At 43.1% G+C, this 14184-nt stretch overlaps 2 protein-coding genes across 5 annotated transcripts in view; one reads left to right on the top strand and one right to left on the bottom strand.

Moving 5' to 3' along the window:
• The window catches only part of LOC139338701 (uncharacterized), a 147855-nt gene that overhangs the window by 113594 nt on the left and 20077 nt on the right, over window positions 1-14184 (top strand). The gene's annotated exons all lie outside the window — the stretch shown is intronic.
• LOC139339462 (ETS-related transcription factor Elf-1-like) lies at window positions 625-10407 on the bottom strand. 4 transcript variants are annotated; one of them, XM_070975085.1, is made up of 9 exons: window positions 10391-10407; window positions 10235-10279; window positions 7050-7467; window positions 6830-6956; window positions 4921-5028; window positions 4574-4729; window positions 4394-4468; window positions 3031-3226; window positions 772-2902 (listed from the first exon to the last, which is right to left on the bottom strand). In XM_070975085.1, exons 3-9 carry the CDS (start codon window positions 7146-7148, stop codon window positions 2290-2292), a joined length of 1374 nt encoding a protein of 457 aa, XP_070831186.1. In that variant the 5' UTR covers window positions 7149-7467; window positions 10235-10279; window positions 10391-10407; the 3' UTR covers window positions 772-2289. The 4 variants fall into 4 exon arrangements, with proteins under 4 accessions (XP_070831189.1, XP_070831186.1, XP_070831188.1 ...); XM_070975087.1 differs by lacking the exons at window positions 10235-10279; window positions 10391-10407 and adding an exon at window positions 8197-8400; XM_070975086.1 differs by lacking the exons at window positions 10235-10279; window positions 10391-10407 and adding an exon at window positions 8207-8400.

Raw genomic sequence — 14184 nt, 5'->3', positions numbered from 1 at the left:
TATCATTCACTGTGAAATGTCAGTACTGATGGTTCATATTCATATCAATTGTGCAATTATATCAACCATATCAATGTGCATTATCAGTATTGTTTACTCATATTTCATTACTCCTTGTTTATATTGTTTGGTTGATATTTAATGTCCTTTTACTGATGCCCTCTATGTTTGCGATCCACTTTTGCTGCTGTAATACCTGAAATTTCCCCACTGTGGGACTAATAAAGGTATATCTTATCTTATCTTTGTCTTCTATAAAAATACATCATATTGTATCAGCTGATTTTTGTCTTTTAAGCTAAGTCTTATGTAGTGAAGTCCTGCATTCAAAATGTTACTTAAGTAAAAAGTACAAAAGTATTAGAATCTAAATAGACTTTAGAGAGTGTGAAAGTTTCTCATGAAGAATGAACCATTTAAGAAAAATATATAGAATTGGATTTTAATTACTGATGCATTAATGTGTTAACATTAATATTCCAACTGATAAAGATGGGGCTAATTTTAATTATCATACTGCTGGGCAACTTGTGGATTTCCCCAAAGGAAAGAATAAAGTTTTTTCATTATTAATCTGAATCTGCAAAGTTACTAAAGCTGTTTTTTTTTGTTTGTTTTTTTTTTAAAAGAAAGAAATAGATGCAGGACACAGAAGATGGAAATACTCAAGTAAGTACCTCAAATTTGTATAAATGTACTTTGTTACTTATATTCTCTGATGCTGGTAAACTAAATGTGGGTGAACAAATGAGTGAGGATAATTCACACAGACAATGACAAAATTACATTTATTCCATATAATATATCTTTTCAACACCTCTGGACTGAATGAAAGCAAATGCACCAAAATAAAGCAACAGAAACTCCACCTCTCCCTCTGCTACAAGCTTACAAAACTTACAGTATCAAGAGACCTCCAGATAAAGCAAAGGGAGGGGATTCCAAATAAATGGTTTACTCAGTAATAAAGTGAAAACAGTTTTGCATAAGGTTCCCTGGGGGCAAAGGCACAGTCACAAGCATCGCCTACACCACGTTTATCCTCACAGAAGCCAGCCTAAATCAAACAAGCTCAGTTTTCATTTGGAGTGAGGGGGCTGGCTTTGTGAGGTGAAGCTAAGATCAGCTGAAGAGAAAACAATGAACGTAGCATTACTTCATCATAAAGAGCCAGCTGTTTTTCTCCTTGCACAGAGTGTACGGTCTTTGCAGCATAAGGAATTTTTTACAAACTTGAGGGAGAGAATGGCAACAAGGCACGAAGTGTAGCGAGTTCGCAGACATACAGTATATAACACACAACACATAAAGATAGCAAGGCTTTAGAGGTCCATATACAGTATGCATTTATATATGTGTAACAACTAAACAGAATGTGTGCATAGCAGAAAGGATAAAGAGTAGCAGTATGACTCTACAGGAGGCAAAGTAGCGAAATAAAAGGCTCCAAGACCACTTCACTGGTGATTGTCAACAAAAAGAATGTCCACTGTGTAGATACATCAACTAAACAGCAGCAGTGCTAAATTACTATTCTACAGACAGTGATCCCTTGTTTTCAACATGTCACAATACAAACGTAATAACAATAAAAAAATAATAATAATATGGAATGTTTCCCTCGCGGTTACCAGGAACAGAGGAAGCAGGGACAGGATGGACTGAGATCTTCAGGCACTTAGAGAAGAAACATACAGCAGAGGTAAACATTAGTGCAAAGTCATTTTCAAGGCAGAGGAATGATTCAGCACGCGAGAGTAAAAAAAAACAAAACCACGGAGTGGGAAGAGTAAAGGCGGAAGAGGAGGCACAGTGTGCTGATCACATCGTTGGCTCCATGGCGCTGGAGGTGAAGTGCAAGCAGAGGGCGTGTCTGCAGAAGATGCAGAGAGGCAGTAGATTCCAGTGCATGTCTGTCTTTGGTGTTTTGTATAGTTAATGGCTACAGAGAGGACAGAGGGCTGAGATAAAGGACATGAGTTGTTAAAGTCTGCCTCTTCTTGGAAAGTAACCTGTTGAGTGCTGTGAGATTTTGGTTCCTGCCAACTCAGATGTCAGGGAGGAAGCATTGATCTTGAATTTTTTTTTTTTGTTACTAATTGATAATATAGTCTAAAAATAAGAAAATAAAAAACAAAGAAATTATAGATCAATACTTCCACGCTTACACACTTGAGTAATATTGGCCCTGGTATGCACTGCCACAGCGAAGTGCAGCTCTGTAACTGGTCCTGAGTCAGTGGAGTCTGTGTGCATGTGTGTTTGGGGGTGACTGGCCGTTGGTCTTTTCTATTGGTCAGCGCTTGTTAGGGGCACCAGCTGTGGAGTCTCCACATGTGAACTTTTCTGTCCTGGGTGTGACATTTCATTGGGCATCGCCTGAGCACCATTACTGTCCACAGCCACCTCAGCAGCCTGCCGCTCGCACAGACTCCCGAGCAGCTGAGCCGTTCTGAACACTGAGGCGTGACCCGCAGGCTGCAGGGACTGGACCTTAGGCAGGTTCTGCAGGGTCCGCAGCATCTCAGCGGACACAATAGGCAAATGCTGCTCCTGGATCAAGCTGGTGCTGGCAGGCCGCAGGACGGTGTCCCGCTGGCCTGACGGTCTGGGAGTGGACCTGACCCTCTGGGTAGCTGGGGCTCGGGCAGAGCTGGATGACGTTTTCTTCTGAGGTGGGTGTGAATCTTCCTCCTCCACCGATTGGTCACTAGAAGGTATTGTGCTGTCATCAGAGTCATCACTCACACCCTCATCATTGCCACTATTGTCGTCGTAATCTTCTTCCTCTTTGGTGCCGTCTCCATCTGTGATATAAATCATGTCTTTGGGCAGAGAAGTGAACTGATAGACGAGACGCTGGCCTTCAACCTTATTCAGTATGCCTCTCTGGTAGTAGTACCTACATGAGCACAAAGGTTCAGCATTAGCAAAGCAAACCATGCATCTACACACGTTTTCCTCAATGAAAGACATGACCATGTGGTGGTTAAACTCTTGAGCAGCCTTAGCTCTCTTTTTGGAGTGTACCTGAGTGCTCTGCCCATTGTCTCATAATTCATATCTGGCTTGTTCTTGTGTTTGCCCCAGAGTCTGGCCACAGCTTTTGAGTTGACCAACTTGAAGATTCCTGCGTGAGGATTAGTCCATTTAATGTAACGTGGGCAGACCTGTCGATCCTGCAACAACTCCATGAGGAACTGCCACAGGTACAGCGTGTTTCCTCCTGCAGAACAAACACAGGAAACATGACGGAAGCCGAAAAACAAGGAAACACGGAAAATTACATTTGTAGAAGCTGTGTTGCAAAAGTAACTGATCCCCTGTAACCCCCGTCTTCATCTATCTGTCAAAGTAATGGCCTTTTGTCATTCAGTCATACACATGAGCCAGTTACGAAAGTGCTTCTTACAAATTCATTGAGGCATGACAGAATGAGCCATGTTCTCACACATTACTTAGCAGGAGCTAAATAGAACAGTGGTGAATGAAAAAGTTGGGATATCAAGAAAGAAGAGTGTACTGCTTTCTCAGAGGCTGAATTAGTGACTTGTAATCTTAAAAACTCTGACAGTACACAAGCACACAATGACAACACATTAAGATGGACATTTGATTCCTTACTGCTTGCATGCTGTATTGTTTTGTGGTACATTCATTCATTCATTTCCCATAAAAATATAAATAACCTTTTCCACAACACAAGAAGAAAACAATTTTTGAAAATATCTTAAATTTGGCTCAAACTAGCTCAGTTAGGTATTATTCACCTGGATATTTCTTTGCGTATAAGAGATCAGAATTGAGTAAAGAATTACAGCTGCTTGTCAGCAGCGTGCACCGCGTGCAGCTGCAGCCTATATGTTACTCTGAGGAGTGTTATGGTTATGTTACTAGGTCTGATGAGTGAGAGTGCGGTGGCGACTTTCTGTAAAGGTGACTCTGGCACTTACTCAGAAATGACACCAACATATAAAATTATCACACTGACGTAATGAGGTGCTTGTCTGATAACATAAGATATGCCTTTATTAATCCCCCACCATGTAAATTTGGGCATTAAAGGCAGCAGCAATAGTAGCAGGAAAATAAAAAGAGACATAGAAAAAATTTCTGCACATGGTGCACTATTGCACAGGAGATGAATATATATGTAACAGTAGAAAAAAACATATATGCATAAGCTTGGTACGAAAAGAAAAATAATGTAATATTGAAGAAAATATGTAAAATTACATGGATGTAACAGCATGATGTTGAGACATAAAATCACACTGTATGTAAACGCAGTGCTACATTAAAACAATGCTATAGTTGAACCGTCTGACAGCAGTTGGAATGAAGGACGTGCAGGTTCAGGGGATTTAAATAATTTTGTTATGTGCGACAATACCTTTGTTGTATTTGTCCTTCTTCACTACAATGTCTGGTGTGGGCGACTCTGCTCTTCTATGTCGAGGTTTTCTCCCTGAATAGATGAAGAATAAAAGCAGGTCATTCACAAGATATTTAATATGATTACACAAGCCATAATTTAGTTTCAGATCAGCTGATAACCCAGAAAGTGACTGACCTCTCTTTTTGGACTGCAGCTGTGCAGCAGGCCTCTTTGTGTGCAAAGATTGCCACTGCGACTGGTCGACAGCTCCCACAACCCCCTCTGCCGACACGGTCACCTGGGTAACAGGAGTAGTGATGACATCACCCAGTGACGGTAAGAAGGTCTGGGCTGCAGGGGGCATAAACAGATTTAATGAAAGAGAACAGCACTGTGACCACCAGGTCTAAAAATAACATCTCAGAGTCACACATGTCCTACATCAAAAACGAGAGGCAGCAAGGTTTTACTGGGGCATCTTCACTCTGTTGGTGTGCATGGGAGTGGTCTTGTCTCAGATGTGTGTCTGTGTGTGTGCTTACAGTAGTGTTGCTCCAGGGAGAGGCTGTCAGGACAGTCCATATTGAGAAGCGAGTCCGCAGCAACAAGTGTCTCCATAGTCTCTTCCTCTCCACTTTCACATGGCTCCACTGCAGACCGCAGAGAAGGGAGTAACATACACAAACATTTTTAGCAGGCGGAGGAGGGCGTCAATGTGATGAAGCACTATGATATGTCAGGCATTTCACTTGCTGGATGAGCCTGAGTGGTTACTTTATCCATTAACATTTTCTAGGTTGCTTTTCCAGACAATGTATTATATACTGGTGTACACAAATCATGTGACATAAAACTACAGATGTCCATGTTGCCAAAACTTGCTGTGAGCAACACAAATAAAAGTCAAAGCACCGTCTCTGAAATGCCAGACATTTATGAGACATGAGGCAGTGGTTCTCAACCTTTTTTTGTCTGACGTGCCCCAACAGCCCTAACGGATGCGTTCAAGTACCCCTTCATTGTCTCATCGCCTCAATAGATGGGATGGGCTTTCCTGTAATTGTTCCATCGTAATTCACCAAAGAGAGAAGTGCAACTGAGATGGATCTGCTGCTGCTGCTGCTGCACATGTGAATTCATACAAGACAGTGACCCAGGAATTGTCAGTGTTTCTGCTTTTTTTCCTTTTCATGTCACTGCACTCGGAGTGGCAGCAATTGTGTGAGACATGCATTTATGCACTAGTTTTAACTATCAATTTTGCCGTTTCTGCTTACTTTTTCACCATCTCGATAGCAAAATTTGGGGTTGAGGTGTTACAGCTGGTCCAGCGCAGCTGATCTATTGTAGCTGAAACATTACTGATTATTGTGGCAATAGATATACTAGACATTTCAAACTTAGTACTCTACAATCTTTCCAGGTGCCCACTGGTAACTGCACCAGAGGTCAGAGATGGTGTTTTTTGGGGGGGGTTGTTGTTTTTTAATCTAGTCTGGGTGAACTAACCCTTTAATGATGATTGAGCAGTCGTGTTATAAGTTATTTGTCTTTGGCTCCAAACAGCAAAGAGTGACCTATATTTTAACTTCACGTACTAAACTTCGGTTCAGTGCAGTTAGATATATACTACCTCATGTTTCACAGCTGATACAAAGCTGCTAGCTCCACACAAACAAGAGCAGCTAACGTTACTGCAAGGCTTTGTTTTAACACATTTACTCATATCACATCTGGGCAAATCTAAGTCCTTGAGGCGAATCTTTATCAACGCCGTTTGCGCGCATTTATTCACGTGATGTGAGCAGGCTGTCGGGTAGCTAGAAAACATGAACTAGCTAACAGCTGTTTATCGTGGCCTCAAACACTTTCTGCCGCCGAGAAAAGCAACGAAACTAGACGCCATGTTTAAAGAAACGCAGCGGGTCAGTCGCTCTCTTGAAACGGCTGTCGTTTTGAAATAAACAGCCCACAACTTCCTGCGATGGTTGCTTTGTTGCAGTTACTGTTAGCTACGTTCACCGAGCCTCGCCGTGCCCGACTGCCACTGCTCCCTCCAACCTGAATGTCGGAAAAACAGCCCCATACAGTGATGTAACTTACTGTTAATGTCCAGCACTGGCGAGGAACAAGCTATAGCATATGTGCTGTAGCCTGAATTGACCACGTCTACATCCTAATATGATTTATTAATTGTCCTTCCCAGGCGCAAGCCAGGAATGTTTTGTTTCACTTCCTGAATTTTTGCGGAGGGTGGTCCATGTGCGAGAGTTCGCGACTGCGCATGCGCAAGCCCAGGCTTTCTGTGGTACCTGGTGCGGCTTGATTTTGCAAGACTTGAATTAAACCTGACAAAAGTTATGTCGTATGGCGTGTGTGTGTGTGTGTGTGTGTGTGTGTGTGTGTGTGTGTGTGTGTGTGTGTGTGTGTGTGTGTTCTGTATGTGCTGACCTTTGAGCAGCTGCTGGTGATCCTCCTGTGTATGTGACTGTTCACACGCTAGACCTGCATATGAGAGCAGGTGTGGATGGGGTACCTGCTCCACAATCACAGCGGGGTAATCTGAGAAACCCCCCAGCTGCAACACACACAAAGAAAATTCACTAATTTCGTGCTGCGTCACATGCCAGCTCACGTCAGAGAAATTCATCACGGCTTAACATTTACTTACCTGTGACATGTTAATATGGTCGCTGGCAAAGTCAAAGATGAGCTCTGACTGCTGAAGCATGGCTGAATATCCCAAACCCACACACGAACTTAACTGCATGAAACCAACATCACAGCTTTCCTCTGAAGACTGGTAATAACTGCACAGGTCTGATGTGGTTTTGTGTCCAGATGGATCCTGGTCAGGTCTTCAGAGAAACAGCGACTGACTGTCAACAGATCTGCCAGACAGTTTCCCTCAGCATAGGATGAGGGTCGGCCTCGTTCCATGCAGCACAATTCAACAGTGGCAGAGTGATGCGAGTATACCAATTGACCAGAGACACAGAGGCGTCACAGGAAACTCATGTTCACTCGCTCTGCTTTGACTCTCGGTGAGGAAGTGGGGGCTGCTAAACTGTCCTGTGGTCTGACTGAACCTGCCAGAGAAGAACAGAGAGAAACCAGAGCACATGTGTGTGTTGGTGGTGGTTGGAGAGCCGTTAGAAGCTGAACACACAGTGAGCGCAGCACACCTGCAGTATCAGATGGTAACCGGTTTGACTTTTTTAATGAAATGTCCAAATAGAGAAGTGCGGTCACTGTGATCTGAGAGGCAGAGGAAGCAGCACAGTTTGCTTCCCTCGCTCATATATCTCATTCTGTTGCTCTTATCATGCTTCTAAAAGAGGCTAAACCAGCAACAGGAAGGAAGCGTTTGCTCTGCAATGTGTGCCTGGGCTGTGTGTGTGTGTGTGTGTGTGTGTGTGTGTGTGTGTGTGTGTGTGTGTGTGTGTGTGTGTGTGTGTGTGTGTGAGCATATGTACGAGTAGGGGGAGGCAGCTGGCGTTGAGCTTGAAACATCATGTCTTTACACAATGTTCAAGGTTTCAGGGGCGTTACACACACATTTCTTACAACATGACTGTGACGGAGACCTTCAGGATAAAGCTGCAAAGCCAGCTCCTCTTCTGTGCTCCCCCTTAATCGCTCGGTCCCAGTCCTTTCTCCTATTTTCCTGACCGTCCCTGCTCCTCTGCCCTTCATTTTGAAGCGTTTCTGAGGTTAAAGTTAACCGTCCAGTGAATTTAATATCCTCTGCTGCTGCTCGACAGCAGCTTAACTCTCATAACTGTCTGAAATTCAAGTTGTAAACACTGTTGGCACACCTGCACTCACCTTCAGCTCCTTTCTGTCGAAGATCACGTCAGCATTCAGGTTTTGCACGCACAATAGATATCCTGCTGTGAACAAATCGCTTCCAAGGAATTAAATATAATCATTGAGCGCCTACATTTTAATCCCATTAATCCTCAGTTTGGTTGAAACCGTCTTGATAAGTCTCACAGTTCCTAGTTTTTTATACCCCAGCTGCCAAGGAGAGGGAGAATGTCTCGGCTGCTTTGTCTTTATGTGTGTGTGTGTGTGTGTGTGTGTGTGTGTGTGTGTGTGTGTGTGTGTGTGTGTGTGTGTGTGTGTGTGTGTGTGTGTGTGATAGAGGCACAACATGTTTGGGTCAGTTATCACACAGGAAGCACAGCACAGTTAGGAGGCACCGCTTCCTGAGTTCCTGTGCCAGACCGCTGCCAACATCTCTGCCAGCAATGGCCTTCTCATTTTCGACTTCCTCTGATGTGAGCAGTTGTTTGGTGCTCAATGATTTTACGTAGGACGTGAGCGAAACAGAGGAGAGTTTACTTCTCGAAGTAGTGCGAGATTTTCAAGGGAGAGCGAGGAGAAATAGTCCTTTTTACGAATAATGCTATGTGTGATGTGTGCAAAGCTTGATTATGGGCAGAGGAGGAGGAGGAGGAAGAGGATTGTTTTAAAGCAAAAAAACAAAAAAATGAAATAAAAATCAGGAATTCTGTGGTTTCAGCCTCTTAAACGTGAATATTCACTGGTTTTCTTTGTCTTTTATGATATAAAATTGAATACATTTGTGTTTAAGATTGTTGGTCAGACCTCAGCTTGAGCTCTGGGGAAATGTGATGGTTTTTTTTTTGTCATTTTATGAGAAAATAATTAGTGGAGATATATATTTGATCTAAATCACATATGTTTTTAACTAACATGACCTGATTTATTTTTTTTTTTACTCTTATTTTCCATCTTGAAGTTGTAGTGCAGGTCGATCATAATTAACTCACAGCTACGTTCCACTTCCTACCGTGTAAATCAGGCTCTGGATGTATGTCGTGGCAAGGTGCCATGCTTATTGTAGTGTCAATGAAACGTAGCACGACACACGCTGAATGCAGCTTGCATTTTGTGCTTCATAGAGGTGAAGACGATGAGAGCTCGCTGACAAAATGTCTGCATTTGTGCTGTTTCTCTTTCTTTGAGTGGCAGCCACCACTGCCTGCCATTGTGCCATGCGTACATGTTCATTGTGAGTGTGCCCTGCAGCCTGCCACTTCTATACAGAACAGCACAGAGCCTGTGTTCATCAGTACTCCGGTCACATAGGTTTGTCTCTGTGGCCTCAGCACTGGGATCTGAGTCTGTGAAGTGGCTGCCAGGCCCCTAAGGACACTGATAAGCCCCCATAACATTCATTCCCCCGTTTGCGAGCGTGTGCGTGTGTGTGTGTGTGAGAGAGAGAGAGAGTCAGCGACAGAGATAGAGAGTGCGGGTGTGTTTGACAGAAAGTGGCAGAGAGTGTGTATGTGTGAACTAGGCCAGGCTGATAACAGTATGGCAAGTGAGGGAGCAGCTGATAAGCCCCTCTTGTTGCTTGGGGTAACCAGGCCTTGTTAAATGAACATAGTGAAATATGGTGTGTGTGTGTGTGTGTGTGTGTGTGTGTGTGTGTGTGTGTGTGTGTGTGTGTGTGTGCATGGAGAGAGGAGGAGATTGGGAATCGGGGAATGTTGGAGGTGGTCACAACACACCTCTGTTTTTACGACCTTCCTGGTGTGTGTGTGTGTGTGTGTGTGTGTGTGTGTGTGTGTGTGTGATTTAGCTGCTTTTAGCTGCTTTTCAAAGTGAATCGCACATTGCTATTTTAAATAAACACTTCTGGCTGAGAGTTTGAACTGCGTCAAACAGCCATGCTGAGAAACTCACACGCTCTGAAAAATACTTTCACTTTCCCTTCAGCATGTGTCAAGCAACATGTTGCCACCCAGAGACTTACTAGAATGTTTTTTCTTGTGTTGTGTGATGTATTTGCCTGTTAAACAGAATAAGAAACGTTGAGCTTACCTTGTGTTTATAGCTTGTGTCTGTATGTGGCAGAGCAGCAGCTGCCTGGGGGATCCAGAAGAGAAACGGAAATTGTTCTCATCTCTTTTGCCAAACAGAGAGCCTTCATCTGCTTACAGACCTGGGATCAGTGTCCTTCTGCAAATTTCCACTCACCAAGGAGAGTGCCACACAGACTGTAGATCAGAGATCGTGATGGTTTTTTTTTCTTCTTCCCTTCAGCCCTTCTCAGTTATTGCTTCCTCTTTTCTCTTTTCTTTTTTTCCTTTCCAGAGAACTGCCCCCCCTGCGAGTTCTGATTGGTTACCTGTGTTGTGAGTCAAGGTAACCCATGGTGATCATTGTCAGTGTGGAGCAAATGTAAACACGGGCATATTTGCAATGTAAAGCAGCAGAGAGCCAAGCAGCCGATCCGCAAACAGCCTAGTGGTTTATATGAGGGTGGACAGCCAGTGGAAGTGTGTGATGATCCCGCTGAATATCATATTAAATCATTATGTCTGCTTCAACTGCGTGAAAAAGGATTTTCAATTTTTATAAGTTCTGCTTGATGCTTTGTGCAGTTAATGTCAACATATAACGCAAATGTCAATATAGGCCGAAAAATACAGACAAAAATATGGACACAGACCTAAAAAAGGCTTGTAGAGGCTACACAGAGGACAGGCATATGAAGTGAGAGAGAACTGTCTTTATCTAATCCCTGATGCTCCCTAGTGGCAAAACTCTGTACCGACACCCTCCACAACAAGTCTGAACATCTCCTCTACTTCCTTTTTAATAAACAAAAAGTGGTGTTTACATTGCCATCCATCCCAGAGTGTGGTTCTGTGAGACTCTGTGGTGCACACTATGTGATCACTGACACCGCTGTTCTCTGGAAATCATCAGCTCTCTCATGAGAAGTGGGCCCTCTGCAGCCAGGCATACTGTCTCTGTATACTGTCCCTGCTGTGATGGTTGCATAAGTACCCTGTCTGTGAACTTCATATAAGAGACATTAGCCCGTTGTGCATTGCCATCATATGTTCACTAAAAACACGGATGGAACGTGAAGAGTGACACATTCTTTGACAATACTCACTGTTAAATACTTTCTTTGCTTTATTTAGCGACATTGAATTTTTTTCACAATTCTTCAACAGCAGGCAGCTTCAAGTATGTGCTGGTTTGGCTCAGAAATAAGGTTAACTCCCATAATGTTTTGATAAAGTAGCAGCGGGTTTTATCGTTACAATATGTGTGTACATGTGCGCAGCAGAGGGAGGGTCGTATTGTTTCTGAAAAAAGAGAAATTATTATCAATTCAGTGATTCAAAGGACCCCCAAATGAATTACAATCCTTATTTTTAATTTGTCAATATCACAAACAAGTCTTAATTTTGTTGAGCTTGCACACATGCGTGCATACTGTGTAAAGTGGAAATGATTAGGGCCCATATGACAATTATTAGAGGGGTCGGAAAAGGGGCAGGATGTTGTCATTTTTCTTTTGGCTGAAAGTCTGACTTTTATTATTTTCCTGAATTTATATTTAACCTCCCTCTCTTTATTTCTTACATTTTTATTGAGTTGTTATTCAGATTAAAGTTTTTTAACATAAGGTTAAAGTCCTGTTTCACCACCCCAGTGATTTCATACAGTCCCTTAGTTGATTCATTGATGAGCTGATTGACGGAAAATTTTGATGAGCTCTTAAAAATCATTATGAGCAGCCATTTTAAAAACTCTCTTTCCAGCTTATCAAATGTATCATTTGTTGCAGCCCTAACACTACGCGTCTTTTTCATTTTCACACATTTTTCACTTCAGCGACAAACTGCAAACATCTGCACATTTACCTGACATAAGCCACGTTTGACAGCTGTCATGTCTGCAGTATTGGCACTGACCGACCTGCACAGCATATGTCTGTGGCTGATAAATCATTCTTTATCTTGTACTCTGGCCCCGTGGATTTGTCATCATGCTGTCAGACAAGCACGAAAGGGGAAGTTTGTTAACAGTGTGGGACTGTGACTGGAAGTTTGAATGTCCCCTGATGTAGAACTGAAGGGGAAATAGATGAAAGAAATGTGATCAGTGTCTGTACACCAGTGTGATAAATTCCTTCTGCCGGCCGCGTCTGCTCTCCTTATGCTGCTTCTACTGCTGCTCAGTGTGTGTGTGTGTGTGTGTGTGTGTGTATGTGTGTGTGTGTGTGTGTGTGTGTGTGTGTGTGTGTGTGTGTGTGTGTGTGTGTGTGTGTGTGTGTGCATTGTTCATGCACTTGCTCAAGTGTGTGACATTTATACATATGTGAAAGTGAGTGATGAGTCGCGTTTCTGTACGATTTATCAACCATTTCTTGAAGTGCGAAATCAATGGTGTGCGACCAAAAGCTGCACATCAAATTAGAAGGAAACTGCAGCAGGCAAGTTTCATGCACGTGCACTCTCGCAGACATATGGACCGCTGATACACAGACTCCAGCTCGCATACCTTTTTGCTTTGTGTTCTCACAGACAGCATGTCAGCCTTAGTTTGAGCTTGGTTCAACATTTTTCCCTTGAAGTACTTCCATGGCTGAAGTACTCGCATACACACTCACTTTCATGCTCATAATACAGGCATGTTTTCTTTGTTCTTCCCAAATGTTGGTAGAAGCTATTCCAGACTGAAAGCTCTCCTCCTTGTGCTATCAATCCTGAGTAAATATTCTAAAACTAAGACAGAAGCCAGCAAGTCTTATACATAAAGAATTGTGCATATGCTTTTGAATTATTACATTTCTGTCAGGCGCGGTGTATTCAGGTGAGATCAAAAGACAGGAGTGGCAGCCAGAGACGGTAGAGGAAAGTCCTGAATAACAGAGAAAGCTTTATGTTCGCATACTCAAGTCTCCAAGGTGCTGTTTGTCATGCAGGGCTTTCAGGATGCACCAAAAGGTTAAGAAAAGGCGCAACTACTGCCTCTCAAATATTTAAAAGTTACGTCAACCATCATGTTCACGCAGTTGCGGCTAATTGTTTTTGAATGCCATTCGCTGGCACATGTCTGCCAAACACGCTGAGTAAATATGCAAAATGGCGGATTGGTCGGGTAGAAAAACATGAAAGAATGTTTGGAGACAGAGAGAGCAGAGAGGGGCCAATCCAGATCTGCTCACACCCCAGCCCCTGAGACCCAGAACCCAAAACTATGAACCCTCCAAACACGCCATGCTCCAGCGCATTATGCTGGCATCTGAAACTGCGAGGAGAAGAAGACAGAATGTGCGCATTGGTATGTGTGGCTCTGTTTGTGCGTTTGGTGTGTGTGTGCGTACTGAAAGGGGCTTACAGGCTCAGTGTTTCACCCAGATTTCAGTGCATTCAATGAGGGAAATGTTTGCCAAGCTAACGTGATAATTCTATTAAAAGTTTACAGCAGTTTTTATTGCTGAATGAGGCACTTTCTCTAATTAACCTTTTGACATCCATCTGCTGCAGGATTTCATCTCTGTTGACTCAGTGGGTCTCTACAGCGGGCTGCTGGAGCATGATGTTCGCTGTGGAGGGGATTCCTGCTCTAAGTTGTCCTCCATTAACAATGTTGAAGTCTAGATGGAAAGTGACAACAGCATGGAAGAAGAAAACAAGTTAAAAGGTACCTTATGAGGCGCTAGTAGGCAGATTTTATTACCTTTGGACAGAGCCAGGCAAGCTGTTCCCGCCTTTTTCCAGTCTTCACGCTAAGCTCGGCTAATTGGCTGCTGGCGGTAACGTAGTTATCGTACAGTGGCATCAATCTTGTCATGTGATTCTCAGCTAGATAGCGGCTAAGCTACTTCTGTCAATCTGTTCCTTTAATGGAAGATGACCTGCTGAATCTGGTAAGTGTTAGCATGATTACAACAATTGTGACTGCTTCCTAAATGACCATAAATCAAGCCTGCTGGGGCCAATAAATGGTCTTCATTTCAATCAGAA

The sequence above is a fragment of the Chaetodon trifascialis genome, chromosome 11, assembly GCF_039877785.1.
Source record: "Chaetodon trifascialis isolate fChaTrf1 chromosome 11, fChaTrf1.hap1, whole genome shotgun sequence".
Taxonomy (NCBI): domain Eukaryota; kingdom Metazoa; phylum Chordata; class Actinopteri; order Chaetodontiformes; family Chaetodontidae; genus Chaetodon; species Chaetodon trifascialis.
Note: the sequence above shows the minus strand (reverse complement) of the source record. Positions and strands in the feature narration are given on the sequence as shown.

Bases quoted from the DNA above. Each gene is read 5' to 3' on its own strand.
- LOC139339462 (XM_070975085.1), bottom strand. From the start codon at position 7,148: ATGCAGTTAAGTTCGTGTGTGGGTTTGGGATATTCAGCCATGCTTCAG. The intron at 5,029-6,829 runs GTCAGCACATAC...TGCGGTCTGCAG, and splicing joins TCACCAGCAGCTGCTCAAAG to TGGAGCCATGTGAAAGTGGA. The intron at 4,469-4,573 runs GTCAGTCACTTT...TCATCTATTCAG, and splicing joins GCTGCAGTCCAAAAAGAGAG to GGAGAAAACCTCGACATAGA.